The following is a 24,214-nucleotide window of genomic DNA, read 5'->3' as shown; positions in this document are numbered from 1 at the left end:
TTTTTTGAGACAGAGTCTCGTGTCATCACCCAAGCTGGAGTGCAGTGGCATGATCTCAGCTCACTGCAACCTCTGCCTCCCATGTTCAAGCAATTCTCATGTCTCAGCCTCTCGAGTAGCTGAGATTACAGGTGCACGCCACCATGCCCAGCTAATTTTTGTATTTTTAGTAGAGACAGGGTTGCGCCATGATGACCAGGCTGGTCTTGAACTCCCGACCTCAAGTGATCTGTCCATCTTGGCCTCCCAAAGTGCTGGGATTACAGGCATGGGCCACTGTGCCTGGCCTGCATATTTCTTTTTCTTTTTTCAAGGAACTGGCTATTTGATTGTAGGAGCTGGCAAGTCTGAAATCTGTAGGGCAAGCCTGCAGGCTGGGAACTCTGGGGGCAGGAGGTGATGTTACAGTCTTAATGCAGAATTTCTTCCTCAGGGAAACCTCGGTTTTGCTCTTCAGGCTTTTCAAATGATTAGATGAGACCCACCCACATTATTGAGGCAATCTCCTTTACTTATAGTCAGCAGACTAGATGTTATCTGTGCCAGCAAAATAACCTTTATAGCAACATCCAGATTAGTGGGGTTTTTGTTTGTTTGGTTTTTGAGACAGAGTCTCCTTCTATTGCCCAGGCTAGAGTACAGTGGCACAATCTGGGCTCACTGCAACCTATACTCTCTGGTTCAAGTGATTCTCATGCCTCAGCCTCTCAAGTAGCTGGGACTACAGGCACGTGACACTATGCCCGGCTAATTTTTGTATTTTTTTCTTTTTAGTAGAGACAGGGTTTCCCCATGTTGGCCAGGCTGCTCTCGAACTCCTCAAGTGATCCGCCCACCTCTGCCTCCCAAAGTGCTGAGATTACAGGTGTGAGCCACCATGCCTGGCCTATATTAGTGTTTGACTGAATCAAAAGGTAGTATAACCTAGCCAAATTGATAGAAAACTAACCATCACACTAAGATTGAAAAGTCCATTAGATATTTTAAGGCAGTTATAAATAAGTCTGGAGTTTAGGAGGAGGGACCCATCCTAGAAATATCAGTTTTTAAAAATAGTAGGCCCTGCACGGTGGCTCATGCCTGTAATCCCAGCACTTTGGGAGGCTGAGGCAGGTGGATCACCTGAGGTCAGGAGTTTGAGAACAGCCTGGCCAACATGGTGAAACCCCATCTCTACTAAAAATACAAACAATTAGCCGGGCACAGTGGCTGGTGTCTGTAATCCCAGCTACTCGGGAGGCTGAGGCAGGAGAATCACTCACTTGAACCCACGAGGCAGAGATTGCAGTGAGCCAAGATCATGCCACTGCACTCTGGCCTGGGAGACAGAGTGAGACTCTGTCTCCAAAAAAATAAATAAACAAAAATAAAAATAGTAAAATACAACATAAAATTTACTATTAATAACATTAATACATACACAATACTGTGCAACCATCACCACTACCTAGTTCTAGAACATTTTCATTGCCCAAAAGGAAACCCTGAACCCATTAGTTACTTTCCATCCTCTCCCTCAATCTCCAGACTCCCGGCAATCACTTATCCACTAATCTGCTTTTTGTCTCTATTGATTTGTCTATTCTGGTTATTTCAAATAAATAGGATTACATAATATGTGGCCTTTGTATCTGGTTTATTTCACTTAGCTTAATGGTTTCAAGGTTCATCTATGTTGTAGCATACATTCATTCCTTTTTATTGCTTAATACTATTCCACTGTATAAATATACCACATTTTGTTTACCCATTCCTGGGTTGATGGACATTTGGGTTGTTTCTACTTTTGGCAATTGTGAATAGTGCTGCTAAAAATAAACATTTGTGTATGAGTTTTTGTTTGAATGTCTGTTTACAGTTGTATTGGGTATATACCCAGGAGTAAAATTGCTGAATCATATGCTAATTTTATGTTTAGCTTATTGAGGAACTGCCACTGTTTTCCACAGCAGCTGTAGCATGTTACATTCCCACCAGCAATATCTGAGGGTTCCAATTTCTCCACATCCTTACCAACGCTCATTTTCTGCTTTTTGTTTGTTTTAATTTTAGCCACCCTAGCGGGTGTGAAGTGGCATTTTATCAGCTTAGTTTTGATTTGCATTTCCTTAATGACTAATGATGTTGAGCATCTTTTCATGTGTTTCTTGGCCATTTGTATATCTTCTTTGGGGAAAGGTCTATTCAAGTCTCTTGCCCATTTTTCTTTCCTTTTATTTCTTTTATTTCACCTGTGACTATAGACAGGATCCAAAGAGGAGTTTTCCAGTCTCTTTCCTGGATTTAATGGAGACTTACCTTACCCTTCTGTGTTATTTTTTAATTTGGTTGTGTGGGCGGCAAGCCACCCAGGTGCCAAGGCAAGAGACCGAGGACACGAGCTGTTCCAGTATAATAAAATATAAAATAAGAATAGTTATACCAGATATAGATCTTAGATATGATTATATATGAATATCATTAATCTGCAGTTTGTCGTAATTATTCTTTATTCCAATATTATAATAATCCTCGCTCTATAATCATAACCTAGGAAAAACCAGGCCATACAGAGATAGGAGCTGAGGAGACATAGTGAGAAGTGACCAGAAAACAAGTGTAAGCCTTCTGTTATGCCCTGACAGGGCCACCAGAGGGCTCCTTGGTCTAGCGGTAACGCCAGCGTCTGGGAAGACGCCCGTTGCCAAGCGGACCGTGGTCTAGCGGTAGCGGACCTGGAAAGGGAGTCTCGCTTTCCCCGGGGGAGTTTAGAGAAGACTCTACTCCTCCACCTCTTGTGGAAGGCCTGACATTAGTTAGGCCCACCTGCGGTTATCCGGCGGCCTAACCGTCTCCCTCTGATGCTGTGCTTCAGTGGTCACGCTCCTAGTCTGCCTTCATGTTCCATCTTGTACACCTGGCTCTGCCTTTTAGTTAGCAGTAGCAAATTAGTGAAAGTACTAAAAGTCTCTGATAAGCAGAAATAGTGTAAGCTGTTTCTCTCTTTCTCATCTCTCTCTCTGCCTTGGCTGCCAGGCAGGAAAAGGCCCCCTGTCCAGTGGACACGTGACCCATGTGGCCTTACCTATCATTGGAGATGGCTCACACTCCTTATCCTGCCCCTTTGTCTTGTATCCAATAAATATCAGCGCAGCCTGGCATTCGGGGCCACTACCGGTCTCCACGTCTTGGTGGTAGTGGTTCCCCCGGGCCCAGCTGTCTTTTCTTTTATCTCTGTCTTGTGTCTTTATTTCTACGCTCTCTCGTCTCCGCACACGAGGAGAAAACCCACCAACCCTGTGGGGCTGGACCCTACAGGTTGTTTGTCTTTTTGTTGTTGAGTTGTAGAGATATCAACTTTGAAATGAACTGACTCTCCAGCCTATGCCTCCTAGCCCCTCATTTAAAGTGCTCCTCCTCTTCTTTTAAGTCTATATACCGGCAAATAGCTTCAAAAGCTGGAAGAGACCCTTAATGTCATTTTTCTCCACCTTCAGGTTGTCCCCCATTCCTGCAGTTTTTTGAGTTCCCAAACTTCAAAACTGGCTATGTATCCTCAGTGATTCCTGCTGCATGTTGTCCTCTACTATTTTGGCTCTATAAATAATGAGAAATGTGGCCAGCACAGTGGCTCACGCCTATCATCCCACCGCTTTGGGAGACTGAGTCCACAGCATCGCTTGAGCCCAGGAGTTCAGGTTACAATGAGCTATGATCTTGCCACTGCACTCCAGCCTGGGCGATAGAGTAATATTTTGACTCTAAAAAACAAAAAAAGAGGAAAGAAGAAATAGTTGTACAAAAATCACACATTAGATTTGTTCTTTTTCTTTTTATTTTATTTATTTATTTATTTATTTTGAGACGGAGTCTCGCTCTGTCGCCCAGGCTGGAGTGCAGTGGCGCGATCTCGGCTCACTGCAAGCTCCGCCTCCCGGGTTCACGCCATTCTCCTGCCTCAGCCGTGGTCTCGATCTCCTGACCTCGTGATCCGCCCGCCTCGGCCTCCCAAAGTGCTGGGATTACAAGCGTGAGCCACCGCGCCCGGCCTGTTCTTTTTCTTTTTGAGACGGTCTCACTCTGTCGCCGTCCAGTGGCACGATCTCGGCTCACTACAACCTCCGGGTTCAAGCGATTCTCGTGCCTCAGCCACCCGGCTAGCTGGGATTACAGGCGCGCGCCATTACTCCCGGCTAATTTATTTCGTATTTTTAGTGGAGACAGGGTTTCGCCAAGGCGGCCAGGCTGGTCTCGAACTTCTGACTCAGGTGATCCGCCCGACTCGGCGTCCCAAAATTCTGAGATTACAGGTGTGAGCCACCGTGTCCGGCCTTGATCTGAATATAAAGGTTCCAACATCCCCAAACACAAGGTGACCCCATTTACAACTGGATCTTCAATAAGCGTCTGGTGATTCAATTTCCGCCAATTAGAAAGAGCCCAACCAGAACACGCAGGCGCCTTAACGCTGAGGGCATAACGAAGGTAAAGAAGGCGTGGCTACCGCCCAAATCCAAGATGGCTAGCAGGAGGCCGTCAGTTCTCGGGAGGGCAGCCCATCCTCGCTCCTGGGAGGCTCAAAGGCTCAAACGCCATTGGCAGAATCGCCGACAGCTCATCCTCCGCCCCCTGCAGGGGGCGGTAATGACAGAGTCCTAATTTCCGGTTCCGGCAGTACCGGGAGCCGAGTCGAGATGGAGGAAGATGCGACCGGCAGACTGCATTCGCTGGGAACGACGGATAGACTGTGGGCTGCGGCCTAGAGGTCCGGGCTTGGAGTTCTCCTCAGACGCGGTGGAGCCGCCGGAGTCTGAGAAGGTAAGAAGCCACCGGCTTGGGGTCTGTGACAACTAAGGTCTCTGAGGATCTGCACTTGTCAAGGAGGCAAAAGATGCCTGGGGTGCCAGGATGCGGTACCATGCAGTTTTGGGAATGAAGGACAACTGCGGTGAGGCGTCTCTTCCTGGCAGAGTAGCGTGAGATTCGCTGACAGCGAAGAAGCACGGCAAGGGGCATGTTCGAAGACCCAGAGTTGGGTGTGCGGGGGCCAGGACAGAGGCTGCGTAAATGGGGTGTCCCATGGAGTATCTTGAGAGGATTGTCATGTGGTGTCTGTGATGAGGGATCACGTGGTTACCTATGGAAGACCAAAGGAAAGCTGGGTGGGAATCTCACCATGTGCGAGGTAGGGAGGAGATGATCTCCAAGGAGGGTTCGGAGGCATCCCCAGGCATTCCCCTAGGGAAATGTATATTCAGCAGCGCAGGTGGGCAAGCATGTACATATATTCACGTTCATGTGGTAGATAGCTGATGCAATAGGGAGAACAGAAGGAATGGAGGATGTTGGTCTCTAGTCCCTGTTTCCAGCTGAGAAGTGAGGACCCATGGGTGTCTTGTCAGGAGCTGTAGAAGATGATTTGATTTGAAAAGATCCGAATCGATCGAATGGTCATCATTGTGCTCAGTTCCAGTGACAAGTCAGGATGGAGTCAGAGGGCTCCTAACCTAGTCATAATGGTCCCAGAGTCCTGGAGTAGTTGTTATAATTCTTATATATATTATAAAAGTTTGATTCTTATTCAGCAGATCTAGGGTGCACCCTGAAATTCTGTATTTCTAACAGGCTCCCAGGTGATGTCCATGATGCCAGTCTGTGGACCACCTTGGGTGGCAAGGACTTAGAGCATCACTGTCCAGTAGAACTTTCTGTAATGATAATGCTTTGCTGTTAACAAAATGCCTTCACAATGATTAACTCATATGAGTTGTACTACAACTCTTTTTTTTTTTTTTTTTTTTTGAGGCAGAGTCTCGCTCTGTCGCCCAGGCTGGAGTACAGTGGCACAATCTCGGCTCACTGCAAGCTCTGCCTCCCGGGTTCACACCATTCTCCTGCCTCAGCCTCCCGAGTAGCTGGGACTACAGGCGCCCACCACCACGCCCGGCTAATTTTTTGTATTTTTAGTAGAGACGGGGTTTTACCGTGTTAGCCAGGATAGTCTCGATCTCCTGATCTCGTGATCCGCCCGCCTCGGCCTCCCAAAGTGTTGGGATTATAGGCGTGAGCCACCACGCCCGGCCTCACCTCAGTTCTCGGAAGGGCAGCTCATCCTCGCTCCTGGGAGGCTCAAAGGCTCAAATGCCGTTGGTGGAATCGCCGACAGCTCATCCTCCACCCCCCGCAGGGGGCGGTAAAGACAGAGTCCAAATTTCCGGTTCTGGCAGTACTGGGAGCCAAGTCGAGATGGAGGAAGATGCGACCAGCGGACGGCATTCGCTGGGAACTATGGATAGACTGAGGGTTGCATATCATATACAGCATTGATAGGCTTTATTAGCCTGATTCAACAGACAAGGAAACTGAATTTCAGTGAAGTGACTTGGTTCCAGTCTTACACTACTGAGTAATGGAAGTGAAACTCAACATGGATCTCCTGATTGCTGGTGTTCTTTCTGTTGTATGACCTTGCCTTCTAGGTGACACTACCTTCTCTCGAGCCAGAATCTTATCCCAGAACCTAGTGAATAGTCAGTCCCATGTGAATTTTCTGGTACCAGGAGAGTAGAAGTGGAGAGGAGGAGGCATATGCCCCTGGGCCTATTTGTCCCTTTCCATTGGTGGGGTCAGTAGTGACAGCTCTGCCTCTAACATTTCACTTGATTACTTCAGGACAAAGTGCTCACTAATTCTGGGTCACTTGTTAGGTCCCTTGAGGAAGCACTTCAACATTTGTGCCTGAGCAGTGTTAAAAAGTGGAAGAAAATCTGGAATTGGAGCCATGCACATGAGGGTCTGAGAAAGAGCCCTAAAGAAGCTGGGCTAAGTTGGGAGAAGGGAAGGCTGGAGGAACTTTGCATACAGGTATCTGCAAAGAGGATTTTTCAGAGGGTAAAACAAGAAGAATGAGATTGATATTTCCACAGGAAGTGGAAAAGAGCAGGTTGAGATCCTACCTTTTAGGAGCAGCCTGCCCCTTTTGAAAGGGTAAAGGGAGTGAGTGCAGTGCCCTCTCCCCTTCTGTTGTAGTGGCTTATCCCTCCAAGTCATGACCCTTGGATAGGGGTTACCTGCCTCGGAAAGTCCCCACTTCCTTGTGGGAGTTTAAAATAGATTGGCATATGTGAGAGATGGAGACGAGGTGGGAAATCGGATCCTGTCTTAGGATTTCTCATCAGGAGATGCTGGTACTTGGTGCTTCAGCTTGATAAATGAGAAGGTGCCATGAAACCAGGTCCTGGAACAGAATCCCTGGTTGCTCTGTCTTTTAGCTGCTCTGACCCTCTGCCCTGCAGAGCACGCATTTTGCATGTGCCTGGCAGGAGGCCCTCCTGCTTGAGCCCTGCTGTATTTGTCTGTGTTGACAACATGACTGCTCAGCCACTAAGCTTGGTCACTCCACAGACACACTAGGAAAGCAGAGGCCGCTCTTGGTTTCTCTGGAACAGAGCTGCAAGAAGTCTCTGAGCATCTGCATGGCCAGGAGCTTATGCTTAACCGTTGAGTGACCTGCAGCCATAAGGGCATTAATTCTGCCTTCCAGAGGTGGGAATGACTTGGCTTTAAACAGTGATTTGTGTTAGAATTCTTCAAATCCCATAAGGTAGAAGGCATGGTGGAGTAAAGGAGAAATCTTGGCTCATATCTGCCTCTTCCATTGACCAGCTGTGTGACCTTGGGCCTGTTACTTTTAACTTACCTGACTCTCCATTTCCTCATTTATCAGAAGTGTCTAACTGTACACAAGTTAAACTGTAAGGATTACATGAGGTAGTAGATAGTCAATCTTGCTGTTTCTCTGTATCTTCTTACCTCTCACTGGTGTTGAAAATATAATCTTGCGACCCTGGATGGCAGCCACTCTGGGGCAGGAGAGACAATGACCACCTTTTGAAGGGCTCAAAGGAGAATTTTGTCCCACAGGGCTTAGTGGGTCCCCCAGGCTGAGGCTGGGGAGGAGGGCCACCTTTGCCTACAGCAAGTGGCATATCATTGTTCTAGGGGTTCTCTTGATGGCAGAACTTTGCCTCTAGCTCATTTTCTACAGCCTAGATTTTCCAATCTTGCCAATCCAGTTGACTTCTGTCTTCTCATTTCCAAGCCATTGTTCTCTCTCTTTCACTATCTACATGGATTATCCTTCATTCAAACTGCTTTGTCCCAGCCGGGCACGGTGGCTCACACCTGTAATCCTAGCACTTTGGGGAGCCGAGGCGGGTGGATCACAAGGTCAGGAGATCGAGACCATCCTGGCTAACATGGTGAAACCCCGTCTCTACTAAAAATATGGAAAATTAGCCGGGCGTGGTGGCAGGCGCCTGTAGTCCCAGCTACTTGGGAGGCTGAGGCAGGAGAATGGCGAACCCGGGAGGTGGAGCTTGCAGTGGGCGGAGATTGCGCCACTGCACTCCAGCCTGGGCGACAGAGCGAGACACCATCTCAAAAAAAAAAAAAAAAAAAAAACTGCCTTGTCCTGTAGGAAGCCTGTGCGGGTTATGTACACCTCCCTCAATCCTTACCTTGAAGCTGAGGTTTCCCCTCAGCTCTCAGGTACTCAGTTTGCACTGCAGGTAGTCCCTATTTTAATGAAAGTTATACAGTCCAGCTCAGGGAATCCTGAAAAGCTGCCCTTGCTTCCATGGTAACCAAAAGGCAGTTCTCATGGAATAAAAGCCACCTGAAGCCTGAGTTGGGACCTTTGGTTGGGGAAGGTGGTTGAGGATGGACTCTGATTAGACGCTTGGCATGAGGTTTGCTACTCGAACTGCTAGTGTAGAATGCTTCAGCCCCCTAGAGTTGTCCCTGTGATGTGGCTACCTCCTTTCTCTGGGATTTCTCTTAAAGTCTGGGGAGCCCCTGCTTCTCATTTCCTGGAATTTATCTTCCCAGTCTCCCTTTCTGGCTGAAAATTTCTAGTATCTTACCGAACAGTGGTGGGATACACTGGAGCACATCATATTACCACTAAGTATGTCTAATAAATGACATCTCTGATTTGACATTTCCTAAATGTGAAGCTCCTGATTTTATACAATTTTGAAATTAGTAAGCTTGTTAGTTTTGTTTGAAATTCTAGGCATTGGATACACTTAACATGAGGGCTACATGTGCATCAACATACTCTGGTTTCCTCCTTCCCTCTGTATCTTTTTTTTTTTTTTTTTTTTTTTTTGAGATGGAGTCTCACTGTCTCCTAGGCTGGAGTGCAGTGGTGTGATCATGGCTCACTGCAGCCTCAACTTCCCGGGCTCAGGTGATCCTCCCACCTCAGCCACCCAAGTAGCTGGGACCACAGGTGCATGCCACCATGTCCGGCTAACTTATTTTTATATATTGTAGAGACAGTCTCCCTATGTTGCCTAGGCTGACCTTGAACTCTTGGGCTCAGGTGATCCTCCCACCTTGGCCTCCCAAAGTGTTGGGATTATAGGCATGAGCCACCATGTCCAGCCTTTTCTTCTGTATCTTGTGTCCATTCCCCAGAGCGATACTGTGTATCCTTGAACAGACGGTTTCTTGAAGTCAGAGTCTATCTCCTCTGTCACTTCTCCCCTTTCATTATCTATGGCTGAGGTTGTGGTTTATATGCTTAGAGTTGAAAGCCTGGGGTCCAACGTGTTCTGTACTCTGTAGTTCCCCAGACTGTCCAGGGAAACTACTTAGCTCTCAGGTGGTTCTTTTCTGTTTTTCTCAGAGTGAGTTATCTAATAACTGAAGAGGACTCTGCCCTTTGGCCTGTTCCTGACTTTCTAACTCCTTTTGCTGGAGGAAGGGGAGGTGAGGGGGTGGAGGGTGCCCTGTGGTGTGAAAGCCCCACTTGCCCTCTCCTCTATACTTTCTTCCAATGCAGACAGGAGAAAGTATCATATAAATGTAGTGACTGTGGGTCAGGGGAGCTCTGAGGGGCCAGCACGGGAAATGAGAGACAAAATCAGTGAGTTGGTAGGTGGCGATCAGAGGCACCCTGCTGAGGGTGCAAGGCCAAAGGTGATGCCTCCTCAGTAGGCCCAGGAGCATTGAAACGGGAACAGTCCCTTTCAGCCTTCAGGAGCCTCCCAAATGTCACTTAGTGACATCCCATTCACCTGCTTAAAGGCCCTGCATCCTGCCAGGTAGTGGGTTTGTCCATAGCATCCTGAGCTCTGCCTGGGTGAGCCAGACAAAAAGAATGATCCCTGGCCAAAGTAGTGATACCAGGGCCCAGACAGAGGCAGAGAGTCCGGATAGAAGATCCTGTAAGCTGGGGTAGGGAGCTGAGGAGGCCATGGAGCCAGGGGAATTATTGAAGTGAGGGACAATTTCTGGAGGAGGGAAACTGAGTAAGGAAGGCCTGGCCAAGGACCGAGAAGGGGACAGTATCCTGATCTATGAAAGAAGACTCAAGTGGGGATTGACAGAGCCAGATTGGGTGGAGTCCAAGCTTTGGGCAGGTGAGTGTCCAGGAGATGAGGGCTGAGAATGGGCCTTCCACAGCCCAGCCAGAAGGGGAAAGCACAAAGCTCCACCCTCCTTCTTCACATCCCTCCATGCTGCTCAAATCCCAGGTCTTCAGGCACCATGGAGGACAAACGCAACATCCAGATCATCGAGTGGGAACACCTGGACAAGAAGAAGTTCTACGTGTTTGGTGTGGCAATGACAATGATGATCCGTGTCAGCGTCTACCCATTCACCCTCATCCGCACCCGGTTGCAAGTTCAGAAGGGGAAGAGCCTCTACCATGGGACCTTCGATGCCTTCATCAAGATCCTGCGAGCAGATGGTATCACTGGCCTCTACCGAGGGTTCCTGGTCAATACCTTCACCCTCATCTCTGGCCAGTGTTATGTCACCACTTATGAGCTCACCCGGAAGTTTGTAGCTGACTACAGCCAGAGTAACACAGTCAAATCACTGGTGGCTGGTGGCTCAGCCTCCCTTGTGGCCCAGAGCATCACAGTGCCCATTGATGTAGTCTCCCAGCACCTGATGATGCAACGCAAGGGTGAGAAAATGGGCCGCTTTCAGGTGCGGGGGAACCCAGAGGGACAAGGGGTACTTGTCTTTGGCCAAACCAAGGACATCATCAGGCAGATCCTGCGGGCTGATGGACTTCGCGGCTTCTATCGAGGCTATGTGGCTTCACTGCTTACCTATATCCCAAACAGTGCTGTCTGGTGGCCCTTCTATCACTTCTACGCAGGTAAGCAGGGGCCAGGACAGTGGGGGAGGAAGGTGGGATTTCTAATGGGGCTGAGATACTGCTGCTTTGTGCATGTTAGAGTGGAGGTGAGATTTAATGGAGGAATGGGTCATTCATTCAGCAAATGTTTGAATCCAAGAGGATTTAAAGATGCATAAAACATAGTTTTTGCTTTCAAGGAGCTTCTAATGTAGCGAGGGAAGCAGACAGGTAAAAAGACTAGAACAGTGTGCAGCATATGCTCTGTGTGCTTTGGAGTCACTGGAAGGTGGGGGAGGACAAAAGCCATGGGATGTTTAGGATTTGAAGATGAATCTGATGGGTAATAGTGAGCTTTTGAGTTGGATGTTTTCCTCAGCATTTTTTTCTTTTCTTTTTTTTTTTTTTGAGATGGAGTCTCACTCTGTCACCTAGGCTGGAGTGCAGTGGTGAGATCTTGGCTCACTGCAACCTCCACCTCCCGGGTTCAAGTGATTCTTGTGCTTCAGCCTCCCGAGTAGCTGGGACTATAGGCGGGTGCCACCATGGCTGGCTAACTTTTGTATTTTTAGTAGAGATGGGGTTTCACCATGTTAGTCAGGCTGGTCTTGAGCTCCTGACCTTGTGATCTGCCCGCCTCGGCCTCCCAAAGTGCTGGGATTACAGGAGTGAGACACCAGCCCCTTAGCATTTTAAATTCAAGGTGTGATATGACCTTGAACCTCTCCACTCCTGTAATGTATCTTTGTTCATAAGACATTTTACTTTTTAAGTATTTCCTATTTCCTAGAAATGGGGTTACTGAGTCAAAGATAACATTTTTGAGGACTTCCATAAACATACTGCCAGATTGCCTTCTCAAAGGGCGGGGTGCATTGTTGAAGAGCAGGACTTGAGTGTGCCTGCTACCCTGGGACATCCACCCACAGCTTTGAGTAACCACGAAACTCCCATTAGGGCAGCCTATGTTTGCAGCCTCCCTAATCCCTGCTGTTGGCTCCCAACCCTTGGTAGTGGGCATTCTGTCCCACCCCATTGGAAACTTCTGACCAAAATTTTGATGCCTTCTTAACCTGTAATGATTTTGTTTCTGTGGCTCTGTACTTTCCTGGTGCTTCTTTTGTTTTTCTGATTATTGCTTCTTTCTTCTGTCTTCTTTCTTCTTCTTCCTTCTTCCTCTTCCTCTTCTTCCTTCCTCCTCCTCTTCTTCTTTCTTCTTCTTTTCTTCTTCCTTCTTCTTTCTTTCTTCTTCTTTCTTTTTCTTCTTTCTTCTTCTTTTTTTGCTAGCTCTATTACTTCTATTTAGCACAATGTTTCCTCTGGGGTATTTGTTAAAAGTCAGGTTCCTGGACTCTACCCTGACCCTTTAATGTTAAAAAAGCTTCCCAGGAAATGTGAGCATTTTCTCTGGAGTCTGTGTTTAGCCTTCTCTCTTCACTTGACTGCATTTACAATTAGAGCTGCATTTTTCTGACGTGTCCATCATCTCTACTTCCATTCCCAGACTAGCTTGTCAAGAGTTCTGGACAGACATTCTGACTGTAGGACTTCTCCATCTACATGCATCAACTTATGTCTAAAACTTTCTTCAATTAACTAGTCTTCATCCCAAGCTGGCTCTCTTTTCTGACTTACTTTCATCGGTCAGTGGCCTTGTTATTCTTCAGTTCACTGAGACTGAAGTCTTGGGGATTGTGCTTGACCACTCCTTCTTTCTTGTCCCCATGTCTAGTCCTGGTAACTCTAGAATTTCTCTGCCAACTTTCTCTTCATTCCTGCTGCCTTCCCTGGAAACCATGCCTCTGTTAACGTTCCTCCCAGACTGCTGCATCAGCTTTCTAGCTGTTCCCTCCTGAGTTCTCTTCCTTCCCGTCCATCACATACATCTCTAATGGACTGACCTTTTCAACTCGAGTTGTCATGTTCAGTGGCTTCCACTGCTTACTGAATAAAATCCAAACTCTTCAGCCTGGCTTCAGCCTCCCTTCACAGTGAAATCTCTTGCTTCTCCCCTAGGTATAGGCAGTCTGTGCTGTAGCCTGGGCAGGTAGCGCACAATTCCTCAACCATACATCACCTCTCCTACCACCGTGTTTTGTTCCTGCCACCCCTCTACCTAGATTCCTCCCAGGTTTACTTACCCTTGGCGCAATCATGACTTACCTCTTTAAGTGCTCCTTATTGCCTCCTCTTCCTTCCTCTCCATGTAACCCTTAACCCAGAAGTGATCTTTCCCCTTTTTCATCCCCGTGACATTGAATCTTTCTTAAGGCAGTTATACATTTGCCTTGATGTTATGTGTGTGCCCTCTCTCTTCTACTACGTGGAAAGGTTCTTGGAAGGGGGAGGAAACTAACATTTATTGAATGCCCATGTGTGCCAGGGCTCTGTGTGAGGGCTTGCATATGTCATAATTCCAATCTCACAATAACCCTGCGATGTAAGTGGTCTGTAAGAACAGGGATCATGTCTGTTTCTGTTCACTATTGTACCTCCCAACACCTAGCTTAGGGTCTGGTGAACCTTAATTGCTCAGTAAATATTTTTTGAATTAATAGACTGGTTCTTGCCACTCCCTTTTGCTTAAAATCTGCCAGTGCTGCCTTACTGGCATCTAGAATAAAATCAGTTTTCCTTTCCATGGTCTATACATCTCTATTGATCTGACTCCTGTCTGCTTTTCCAGCCCCACCTTGTGCCACTCTGCTCTTCCTCACTGCTCTTCCCTCAGTTCCTGGTATACATCAAGCTCTGTTCTTGCCTCAAGGCCTTTGCAGATACTGTTCTCTGCCCGGACACCCTTTCCCCTGTTCTTTATGTGGTTGGCTCCTTCTCATGCTTCAGGCTTCAGCTTACATGTCACCTTTGCAAAAAGGACTTTATTCTATTGGAAAGAGGGCTCTTTCTGTTTTATATTTCAGCACCTTGTTTCCTTCTTAGTACTTGTCATAATTTGCAGTTATTTTATCCCCAACTCCCAGCTCCTTAGTTAGAATATACATGAAGGCATCTCCCTGTCCATGTCTCTGTTCTATGTCTGGTACTTATCATGGTGCCTGGCATCTATTATTAAGTAAATACTCACTTATATCATTAAATACTTGTCCAGAGTCAAGCCAGTCTTAGCCAAGTGGGACTTAAACCAAGTCAGCCTGAGTTCATCTTTTGCCTGGCAGATAAGAGATTCTTAAATGTTTCTTGAATGACTAATTGAGAAAAATGAAAGATGTGGATTCCCTCCCTCCCTCCCTTCCTTCCTTCTTTCATTCTCTTTCCTTTTTTTTTTTTTTTTTTGAGACAGAGTCTCACTCTGTCACCTAGGCTGGAGTGCAGTGGCGCGATCTCGGCTCACTGCAAGCCCCGCCTCCCAGGTTCATGCCATTTTCCTGCCTCAGCCTCCCAAGTAGCTGGGACTACAGGCACATGCCACCATGCCCGGCCAAGTTTTTTGTATTTTTAGTAGCGATGGGGTTTCACCGTGTTAACCAAGATGGTCTTGATCTCCTGACCTCGTGATCAGCCCGCCTCAGCCTCCCAAAGTGTAGGGATTACAGGCGTGAGCCACCGCACCCGGCCCTTCTTTTCTTTCTTTTTTTTTTTTTTTTGAGATGGAGTTTCGCTCTTGTTGCCCAAGCTGGAGTACAATGGCGTGATCCTGGCTCACTGCAACCTCCACCTCCCGGGTTCAAGCAATTCTCCTGCCTCAGCCTCCCGAGTAGCTGGGATTACAGGCATGAGCCATCACGCCTGGCTAATTTTGCTTTTTTAGTAGAGATGGGGTTTCTCCATGTTGGCCAGAGTGGTCTCAAACTCCCAACCTCAGGTGATCCGCCTGCCTTGGCCTCCCAAAGTGCTGGGATTACAGGCATGAGCCACCGTGCCCTGTCTGACATGGAGTTATTTCTACCACTTTCTTGCTTTTGTGTTTCATCTTCTCCCCAAGCCCCAGGAAAATGGCATATGTGCATGATTAAAATTGGAATCTGGATCCTGCTGTAGCTTGCAGGCCTGGAGGCCAGAATAGACAGGCCCAAGGAGGCAGGCAGTGGCAGTCCACATGCTACAGTTGTTTTTTTTGTTTGTTTCAAACGGAGTTTCACTGTTGTTGCCCAGGCTGGAGTGCAATGGTGTGATCTTGGCTCACTGCAACCTTTACCTCCCAGGTTTAAGTGATTCTCCTGCCTCAGCCTACTGAGTAGCTGGGATTACAGGTGCCCGCCACCACACCCGGTGAATTTTTTGTATTTTTAGTAGAGATGGGTTTCATCATGTTGGCCAGGCTGGTCTTGAACTCCTGACCTCAGGTGATCCACCTGCTCAGCCTTCGAAAGGTGTGAGCCACCATGCCCGGTCCAGATGCTACAGTTTAATGATGGCAAAATGCCTTTTTCTTGGGAGAAACAGGATACCAGTGAGGCTGAGCCACCAGTTCACTTTGTTTCTGTTTGTATGCTGATTCTGGGGAAGACAGTATATTAGAACTGGTGGAGAGGTGGTTCTGGTGAGGTTTAGGGAATTCTGCCATCCCAGCTGAGACTTGGAAGCTCTCACTTCTGCCCTGCCAGCCTCCACCTCCCTACTTCTCTGTGGCCACAAACTACTAAAACTAGGAGCATGAGGAAAAAAAAATTTTTTTTTTTTTTTTTTTTGAGATGGAGTTTCGCTCTTGTTGCCCAGGCTGGAATGCAATGGTGTGATCTTGGCTCACCGCAACCTCTCCCGGGTTCAAGCGATTCTCCTGCCTCAGCCTCCCGAGTAGCTGGGATTATAGGCTTGCGCCATCACACCTGGCTAATTTTGCATTTTTAGTAGAGACGGGGTTTCTCCATGTTGTCAGACTGGTCTTGAACTCCCGACCTCAGGTGATCGCCCGCCTCTGCCTCCCAGAGTGCTGGGATTATGGGCGTGAGCCACCCCACCTGGCTGAGGAAAAAATTCTTAAAGGTATGATAAAGGCCGGCGCGGTGGCTCACGCTTGTAATCCCAGCACTTTGGGAGGCCGAGGTGGGCGGATCACGAGGTCAGGAGATCGAGACCACGGTGAAACCCCGTCTCTACTAAAAATACAAAAAAAATTAGCCGGGCGTGGTGGTGGGCGCCTGTAGTCGCAGCTACTCAGGAGGCTGAGGCAGGAGAATGGCGTGAACCCGGGAGGCGGAGCTTGCAGTGAGCTGAGATTGCGCCACTGCACTCCAGCCTGGGCGACAGAGTGAGACTCCGTCTCAAAAAAAAAAAAAAAGGTATGATAGCTGAACTATAGAAGAGAAAACCCTAAGTGACTTACCTCTTGGATCTTATATGCTGTTCCTAACCTTACTCATACTGCTCCAGGATACTGGACTTGGCTGCCCGTCGAACACTTGCTGTATGCTTGTCCTCAGGGCCCTTGCATAGGATGTTATCCCTTGCTTTGAAAGCTCTGTCCACAGATCCATGTGGCTTGCACTGTCTCCTTCAGGTCTTTGCTCAGACTTCACCTTCTTGGAATGGGCTTTCATCCTTTATCCCTGAGAAAAAAAATAAAAAATAAAATGGCAACCCCTTCCCCTCCACCGTTGGCCTCCCTATCTCCCTTTCCTGCTTTATTTTTATCTATAGCACATATCTGCTGACATAGCTGTGTATTTTGCTTTTTATTTGTTTATTATCTCTTCACACTAGAATATAAATTTCCTAAGCACAGGAATTTGAGGCTCTTTTATTTACTGTTAAATCCTCAGGGTCCAAGATGACCAGCTCATGGTAGTCACTCAATAAATCTTTGTTGAATAAATGAATGAACATGTTGTCTTTTTGAGACAGAGTCTTGCTCTGTCTCCCAGGCTGGAGTGCAGTGGCGCGATCTCGGCTCACTGCAACCTCCGCCTCCCAGGTTCACGCCATTCTCCTGCCTCGGCCTCCCAAGTAGCTGGGACTACAGACGCCCGCCACCACGCCCAGCTAATTTTTTGTATTTTAGTAGAGACGGGGTTTCACCGTGTTAGCCAGGATGGTCTCGATCTCCTGACCTCGTGATCCACCTGCCTCGGCCTCCCAAAGTGCTGGGATTACAGGCGTGAGCCACCGTGCCCAGCCACATGTTGTCTTTCACCTCCAGAGAGAGTAAAAAGAAAATTCAATTGCAGGTAGACTTCTCAGTGGTACTGGGATGGGTTAACCTGGGTACCATTCTATCTTCATTAGCATTTTGAAAGATGAATTTTCTTTCTTGATATAGGCTGGAGAAAAGTGCTTATTGTAGGATGTGACTTTCTATTTTAATATTGTTTTTATTTTTTAAAATATGCACGTTTCAAAATTCAAAAGTTAAGAAAGGGTATGTAGTATGCAACGAAAAGGCTCCTTACCCACCTGGTTCCCTTCTGTAGAGACAGTCAGTGTCATCACTAGTTTTTATTTCATTTTTAATTTTTTTTTTTGAGATGGACTCTTGCTCTGTCACCCAGGCTGGAGTGCAATGACGAGATCTCGGCTCACTGCAACCTCTGCCTCCCAGGTTCAAGTGATTCTCCTGCCTCAGCCTCCCGAATAGCTGGGATTACAGGTGTGCACCACCACGTCCGGTAAATTTTTGTATTTTTGGTAGAGATGGGGTTTCACCATGTTGGTCAGGCTGGTCTCAAACTCCTGACCTCAGATGATCTGCCCACCTCTGCCTCCCAAAGTGCTGGGATTACAGGTGTGAGCCACCACATCCAGCTTTAATTTTTCTTTGAAACAGGGTCTTACTCTGACACCCAGGCTGGAGTGCAGTGGCGTGATCATGGCTCACTGCAGCCTCTACTTCCAGGACTCAGGTGATCCTCCCACCTCAGCCTTCCAAGTTGCTGGGACTACAGGCCCGCACCACCATGCCCGGCTAATTTTTGTATTTTTGGTAGAGGAGGGGTTTCACCATGTTGTCCAGTCTGGTTGCAAACTCCTGGGCTCAAGTGATCCACCCATCTTGGCCTCCCAAAGTGCTAGGATTACAGGCTTGAGCCACCACTGCCTGGCCATGTCACTGGCTTTTAATGTATCCTACCAGAGTTACTCAATGCATAAAGAAGCAAATATTTAGTGTGTGCTTTTCTAGCCTATGAGTTGGGAGGAACAGGGCAAGAGGCATAAGGCTTTTACATCAGGAAGGATTTTCTGCCCATCAGATGAAAGGAGTCAGCAAGCAAGTTTTGAAATCTCCCTCTCCAAAGAATCTTGTCTTGTTTAAATGGATGATGTTGGCCAGGTCCAGTGGCTCACACCTGTAATTCCAACACTTTGGGAGGCTGAGGTGGGAGGATTGCTTGAGTCCAGGAGTTCAAGACCAGCCTGCACAACATAGTGAGACTCTGTCTCTGCAAAAAAAAATTTTTTTTTTTTTTGAGACAGAGTCTTGCTCTGTCGCCCAGGCTGGAGTGCAGTGGTGTGATCTCGGCTCACTGCAAGCTCCGCCTCCCGGGTTCACGCCATTCTCTTGCCTCAGCCTCCCGAGTAGCTGGGACTACAGGCACCTGCCACCATGCCCAGCTAATTTTTTTTTGTATTTTTACTAGAGACGGGGTTTCACCGTGTTAGCCAGGATGGTCTCGATCTCCTGACCTTGTGATCTGCCCGCCTTGGCCTCCCAAAGTGCTGGGATTACAGGCGTGAGCCACCGCGCCCGGCACTACAAAACATTTTTTTAAAAATTAGCTGGGCATGGTGGCAAAAGCCTATAGACCCAACTACTGGGGATGCTGAGATGGGAGGATTGCTTGAGCCCGGGAGATTTAGGCTGCAGTAAGCCATGATCATGCCACTGCACTCCAACCTGTGTGACACAGACAGGTTGTCTCAAAAGAAAAAAAAATCAATCAAAATAAACGGGTGATATCACCAAGATGACTCCTGGAAAGGGCCTGAGACTTAATAGTTTTTTGAAGGAAGCAGAGAAAATAAAAGATAGGAGTTGGGTGGCGAAGGGTGGAGGGTTTGTCTGTATTGGGAAAGCCACCTGGTAGAAGCAGCAAGCACAGTGAGGGCAGACCGGTGGTGCTTTGTGTCTTGAGCCATTGTCTTTCCCTGGATTCCAGAGCAGCTCTCCTACTTGTGTCCTAAGGAGTGCCCTCACATTGTCTTTCAAGCCGTCTCGGGGCCCCTGGCTGCAGCCACTGCCTCCATCCTCACCAATCCCATGGATGTCATACGAACCCGTGTGCAGGTAAGACTGGCCACTTCCCTCACCCTCCTCCTGGAGAAGCCATTAGAAGCATGACCTTCAAGCCCTCCAGTGTTGCCCTGACCTCTTTGTGTCCTGGCCCTCTAGTCCAGTCAGTCTTCTCCTGAACATCTAAGCCCCTTCTGTGTGCTTAGCATCTGCAGAAGCCAGCCCACAGCCAGGCACAGTGGCTCACGCCTGTAATCCCAGCATTTTGGGAGGCCGAGGCGGGCAGATTACCTGAGCCCAGGAGTTCGAGACCAGCTTGGCCAACATGGTGAAACCCTGTCTCTACTAAAAATAAAAAATTAGCTGGGTGTGTTGGCATGTGCCTGTAGTCCCAGCTACTCGGGAGGCTGAGGCAGGAGAATCACTCGAACCCAGAGGTGGAGGTTGCATTGAGCCAAGATCGCGCCACTGCACTCCAGCCTGGGTGACAGAGTGAGACTTCGTCTCAAAAAAAAAAAAGAAGCCCGCTCAGCACTTAAAGTACCTGGAATGCTTCTCACTCTGTCTGCTACCTTGCATACCTCTCTCTCCTCCGTCACATGCCCATGCCTCCAGGAAATCTTACTGGTTTCTTCCAGCCTTTACTGGAGTCCTATTCCATAGCCTATTAGCATAGCCTGTCAACAACTCTTTCCTTTACCTTGCAGGCTTGTGGTTATAAGAAATATTGATTTCAGTTAATTCATAAGTCTGTCTGGTTTTTCCAGTAGGCCATAAGTTCTCTATGGATTATGAGAGTGACTTAAATAGGTTTCACAGATTTTATGGTGTGGATGCAGCAAAACCCTGACAAAGCCCTTAGTAATGCTTGTCTTCAGTCAGCTTAAAGACAGTTACACAGCACCTAGACCAGGGAAATAGAATCTGAATGATGATATGTAATATGCAAATAGTAGGTATTGCCATATAAAGTTTTATGTCTGATTTGAGGTGGAGAATCAAAGTTGTACAAGAGAATGAAGTCACTGGGTTATGGTGAGGGGAGGAGGGAAGGAAGATAACAGGTTGGGGATAAAATCAGCTTCCCTAGTACCAGCATGTTGGGAAGCACATAAGTGACAAATATAGGTATTTTTGTTCCTAGGAAAGAATGCCCCCTCATTTGAAAATGAATACACTGGCATCTGGTTGGTTTGCAAATAATAAAGCGCACAGGGTCAGTCCTCATTCTTTCCTGAGCCTTGTTCTGGGCGTTCTAGGAGGAGATCCAAGGGAAAGGACAGGTCTGTACTTTGAGGAGCTTCCAGGCTGGAAAGACCCAGAGGCATAGGTGAAAAAGTCCTTGACATGGCTGTGGAAAAAGTGGAAGGGTTAGGGAAGCAGAGACGGTCACATGAGAGAGTATTGGAGAGGAAGAAGGGAGTGTGGAGGAGGGTGCTGAAGGAGGTAGGGCGGAAGCGGGGGATGTTCTTAGCCATGGCTGGGATACCTTGTGAAGGTCATATCATATAAGGGGAGGTATGAACAAGGAGTGAGTCTGTCCTGTATTGGCCGAGGGGCTGAGGAGTGGTTTCTAAAGGTGTAGTTTAGGGGTGGGGGAGGGTGTGGGACTGTTGAGAAAGAAGAGAGAAGTGATTTCTGCTTGGCCAGGCTTTCAGCGTGATAGGGAAGATGCCTATATTTGTTCATGGGGTGTGTGAGAGATGGCAGAGATGGAGAGGAAGGTTCCACTCTGGGGCTTCAAGGGATTGAAATGATCAGAATCAAAATCAGACTGGCAGAGCTGCAGAAGGTCTTAGAGAGGATTTAACTCAGGCTTCCTGAGACCAGAGAGCAGCATCCAGTCCAAAGACTCATAGCTACATAGATTATCTCATGATATCAATGATAGCTAACATTTATTGTACACTTAACTATCTGCCACCACTCTTGTTAGTATTTATGAATATTTTTTTTTTTCTTGCTCATAACAACCTCATGGTACAGGTACTATTATCGCTGTTTTATATTTGAGGAAATTGGGGCACAAAGAGTTAAGTAAATTACCCAAAGTTATGTTGTTAGTAGGTTGGGGAGCAGAATTCAAACTCAGGCAGTCAGGCACCAGGGCTCATACTAAATCACTGTGCTGTACCATCCCTCACAAGCAGAATCCACGCCTTCCGACGCCGGAGTCTGGTTCTCCCCACTTTAGCCTAAGGCAGAGGGAGATTGAGCAGAGGGGCTCTGACTACAGACAATGGACCTCCACTGTGTTGACTTTCCCAGGTTGAGGGCAAGAACTCCATCATCCTGACCTTCAGACAGCTGATGGCAGAAGAAGGGCCTTGGGGCCTCATGAAAGGCCTCTCGGCCAGAATCATCTCAGCCACACCTTCCACCATTGTCATTGTGGTGGGCTATGAGAGCCTCAAGAAACTCAGCCTCCGACCTGAGCTGGTGGACTCAAGACACTGGTAACCAGTGGTGGGGAGAGAAGCCTGCTGTTTTCCACACTACCGTGGGTCAGGGGCAGAGTGGAGAGGACAGCACCCTCTCCAGATGCCCCCACCACATACCCAGCCCTGCCCTGGGCCAGGTGGCCTATCTGGGATAGGGATAGAGACTTTGAACTGCTCTTGCTGAAGAGGCTCCACGCCTGGATCCCTTGCCCTTACTATTTAAAATTCTCTTCTGAGCTGGGCTCCCTCACTCAGTCCCTGTATTCGATACCGGCCTAAAGACCCCACCCTCCACCCTGCCAGCCCTTCTTCTGGCTTCCCCCTCCATCTGTGTCCCTGAGACCCTGAGAAGAGCTGTACATAGAGCTTGCTTACTACCACTGGTTCTTCCTCTTGGGCTTTCAGCCCAGACTCCAAGCAGCTGCTATCAACCCTCTCTCCCTTCATCTCTTAGCCTTGCTTATTTTTATTTTGGGACCGAGCTGCCCACTAGATGACTCTGCTTTTTCCTGCACTTGGGGCTAAGGTGCCAGGTACTTATTTGCACAGGGAGCAGGAGCAGCAAAAAATCTCTGGTTCTCCAGAGCACTCGTCCTCTCTTTGGAGGGGTTATTAGGTTGGGAAGAAATGTTGATACTTTTGTTGTGTGTGTGTGTGTGTGTGTGTGTGTTTTAACATCTGTGAACCAGGCTATTAGTCCTGCTAAAGCGCCAATCCTGCTGTCAGAGCTCACCCCCTTCCTAAGACAGGTAGAAAAGTGTAATGTAGCTTTTTCCACAATCCAGTTCCCTGTCCCTTCAGTCTCAGGAGCCCTAGGAGAGTCTAAGCTGGGGCATCCCCTGGCCCAGAGGACTCCTGTGGTGGGCACAGTTCTAAGTGGATCAGGCTGTCTTGGGTGCACTGGACTTGGAGCACTACCTTGAGAAGTCAGGTTGAGAAAGTAGTTGATCTAGAAGGCAACAAGTGGGCATGTGTTCCCCAGCACATTACCCAGGCCAGCAGAGCCAAACCTAGGAGAGGGCAGTGGGGAGATTCTCTGCCCCAGGCAGCCATGACATACACATAAATACCCCAATCACTCAGACTTATGGCAACAAGTGTTGTCTCACTATGGTGATCTCTAAGATCCACATCACTGGATGCGTAGTCATCCCAGTCATGGTACCCTGTGGAGGGATGCTGGAAGAACATAGAGCAGTTCAGAAAGCCACCCAATACCAGGACCACTGCATTTACCAACCTGACACTGCCAAGATTATCTGATGCTCTCCTCAGGAGCTAGGAGAGGAGTGCTCCTTCTTCCCTGCCTCATCCTCACTACCGCTACTCTCCCCAAGCCTGTGTTGCAGGTAGAGAGGTGCAGCAAATAGAGAAGGCATGTCAAACCCTGCATTTCTACCTGAGACGTGTGACCTGGATGATCCTCCAAACCCTATTGGTCCCACCCCCTGGGAAAGGCCATGGTGCCAATTTGAAAGGTGCTAGCTACCTGAAGCCTTGATATTTCTTCATGGCTGCCGCACATTCTTCCATCTTGGCCAGAACAGGTTCTGAAAACCGCTTATTTACCTTCGCCACCACCACTGCCCATCTTGATCTCTTTGAGGGTTTTCCCCTTTCACTTTATTTTATTTTTGTTTATCCCTTCCTGCACTTTGTCAAGAGAGTCCTCCAGTTTCTATCCAGGAATGTTCACATCCAAAGGGTTGGACCCACCGATCATTCTGAATCTTCCTGCCCCTCCTCACTGCTTTACCCTGAGAACCACAAATATAATGGAAACAGTTTCCCCCACCCTCACTCCATCTCTTTAAGCTTATCCTAGCAAGACCTCGAGAGACCCTAGAGACTTCAGTCCTTCCCCGCCATGGCACAGTGGGGAACGTGTCAATGGGGAAAGTGTCACGGACAGGAGGTAGGATCCTGCCGCTCGCGTCTTGGTGTTTCTCCCCCAAGACTTTCCTTCTGTTTTGTTGTCTTGTGCAGTATTTTACAGCCCCTCTTGTGTTTTTCGTTTCTCGTACACACACGCAGTTTTAAGGATGATGTGTGTATAATTAAAGGGACCCTTGGCCCATACTTTCCTAATTCTTTAGGGGCTGGGATTGGGTTTGACTGAAATATGTTTTGGTGGGGATGGTTCGGTGGACTTCCATTCTCCCTAAACTGGAGTTTTGGTCGGTAACCAAAACTAAAAGAAACCTCTGGGAGACTGGAAACGATTGGAGCATTGAGGAACAACGTAATGAAAAGGCAGACTCTGACCGTTTGATGAAATGGACTCTTGTGAATATTAACAGTGAATATTCACTGTTGCACTGTACTAAGTCTCTGAAATGTAATTAAAAGTTTTTATTGAGCCCCCGAGCTTTGGCTTGCGCATATTTTTCCGGTCGCGGACATCCCACCGCGCAGAACCTCGCCTTCCCGCGACCCTCAGCCTCCGGTGACTTCCCCGCCCCCACCCTGCTCGGTGACAGACGTTCTACCACTTCCAATCGGAGGCGC

The 24,214-nt window shown here is 47.9% G+C and overlaps 1 protein-coding gene and 1 pseudogene across 12 annotated transcripts; one reads left to right on the top strand and one right to left on the bottom strand.

Annotated features, from left to right (window-relative positions):
• Positions 1–2,229: 2,229 nt before the first annotated feature.
• Positions 2,230–2,364, bottom strand: LOC116470078 (small nucleolar RNA SNORA26; annotated as a pseudogene).
• A 2,126-nt stretch (positions 2,365–4,490) lies between these two features.
• SLC25A44 (solute carrier family 25 member 44) lies at positions 4,491–24,073 on the top strand. Of its 12 annotated transcripts, XM_058439162.1 has the most exons (5): positions 4,491–4,797; positions 10,524–11,161; positions 17,563–17,636; positions 19,197–19,319; positions 21,534–24,073. In XM_058439162.1, exons 2-5 carry the CDS (start codon positions 10,537–10,539, stop codon positions 21,723–21,725), a joined length of 1,014 nt encoding a protein of 337 aa, XP_058295145.1. In that variant the 5' UTR covers positions 4,491–4,797; positions 10,524–10,536; the 3' UTR covers positions 21,726–24,073. The 12 variants fall into 12 exon arrangements, 11 of the variants coding, with proteins under 11 accessions (XP_058295145.1, XP_032611432.1, XP_032010061.1 ...); XM_032154170.2 differs by lacking the exon at positions 17,563–17,636 and having other exon boundaries at positions 4,493–4,797; positions 19,192–19,319; XM_032154171.2 differs by lacking the exons at positions 4,491–4,797; positions 17,563–17,636 and adding an exon at positions 8,441–10,409 and having other exon boundaries at positions 19,192–19,319.
• Positions 24,074–24,214: the final 141 nt, after the last annotated feature.

Source organism: Hylobates moloch, unplaced genomic scaffold, assembly GCF_009828535.3.
Source record: "Hylobates moloch isolate HMO894 unplaced genomic scaffold, HMol_V3 SCAFFOLD_5, whole genome shotgun sequence".
NCBI classification, from domain to species: Eukaryota; Metazoa; Chordata; class Mammalia; order Primates; family Hylobatidae; genus Hylobates; species Hylobates moloch.
The sequence above is the reverse complement of the archived record's forward strand: the minus strand, read 5'-3'. Positions and strand labels throughout refer to the sequence as shown.

Bases quoted from the DNA above. Each gene is read 5' to 3' on its own strand.
- SLC25A44 (XM_058439160.1), top strand. From the start codon at position 10,438: ATGGGCCTTCCACAGCCCAGCCAGAAGGGGAAAGCACAAAGCTCCACC. The intron at 11,162-17,562 runs GTAAGCAGGGGC...TTTTTTTTTGAG, and splicing joins CTTCTATCACTTCTACGCAG to ATGGACTCTTGCTCTGTCAC. The intron at 17,637-19,196 runs GTTCAAGTGATT...ATTCCAGAGCAG, and splicing joins CTGCAACCTCTGCCTCCCAG to CTCTCCTACTTGTGTCCTAA.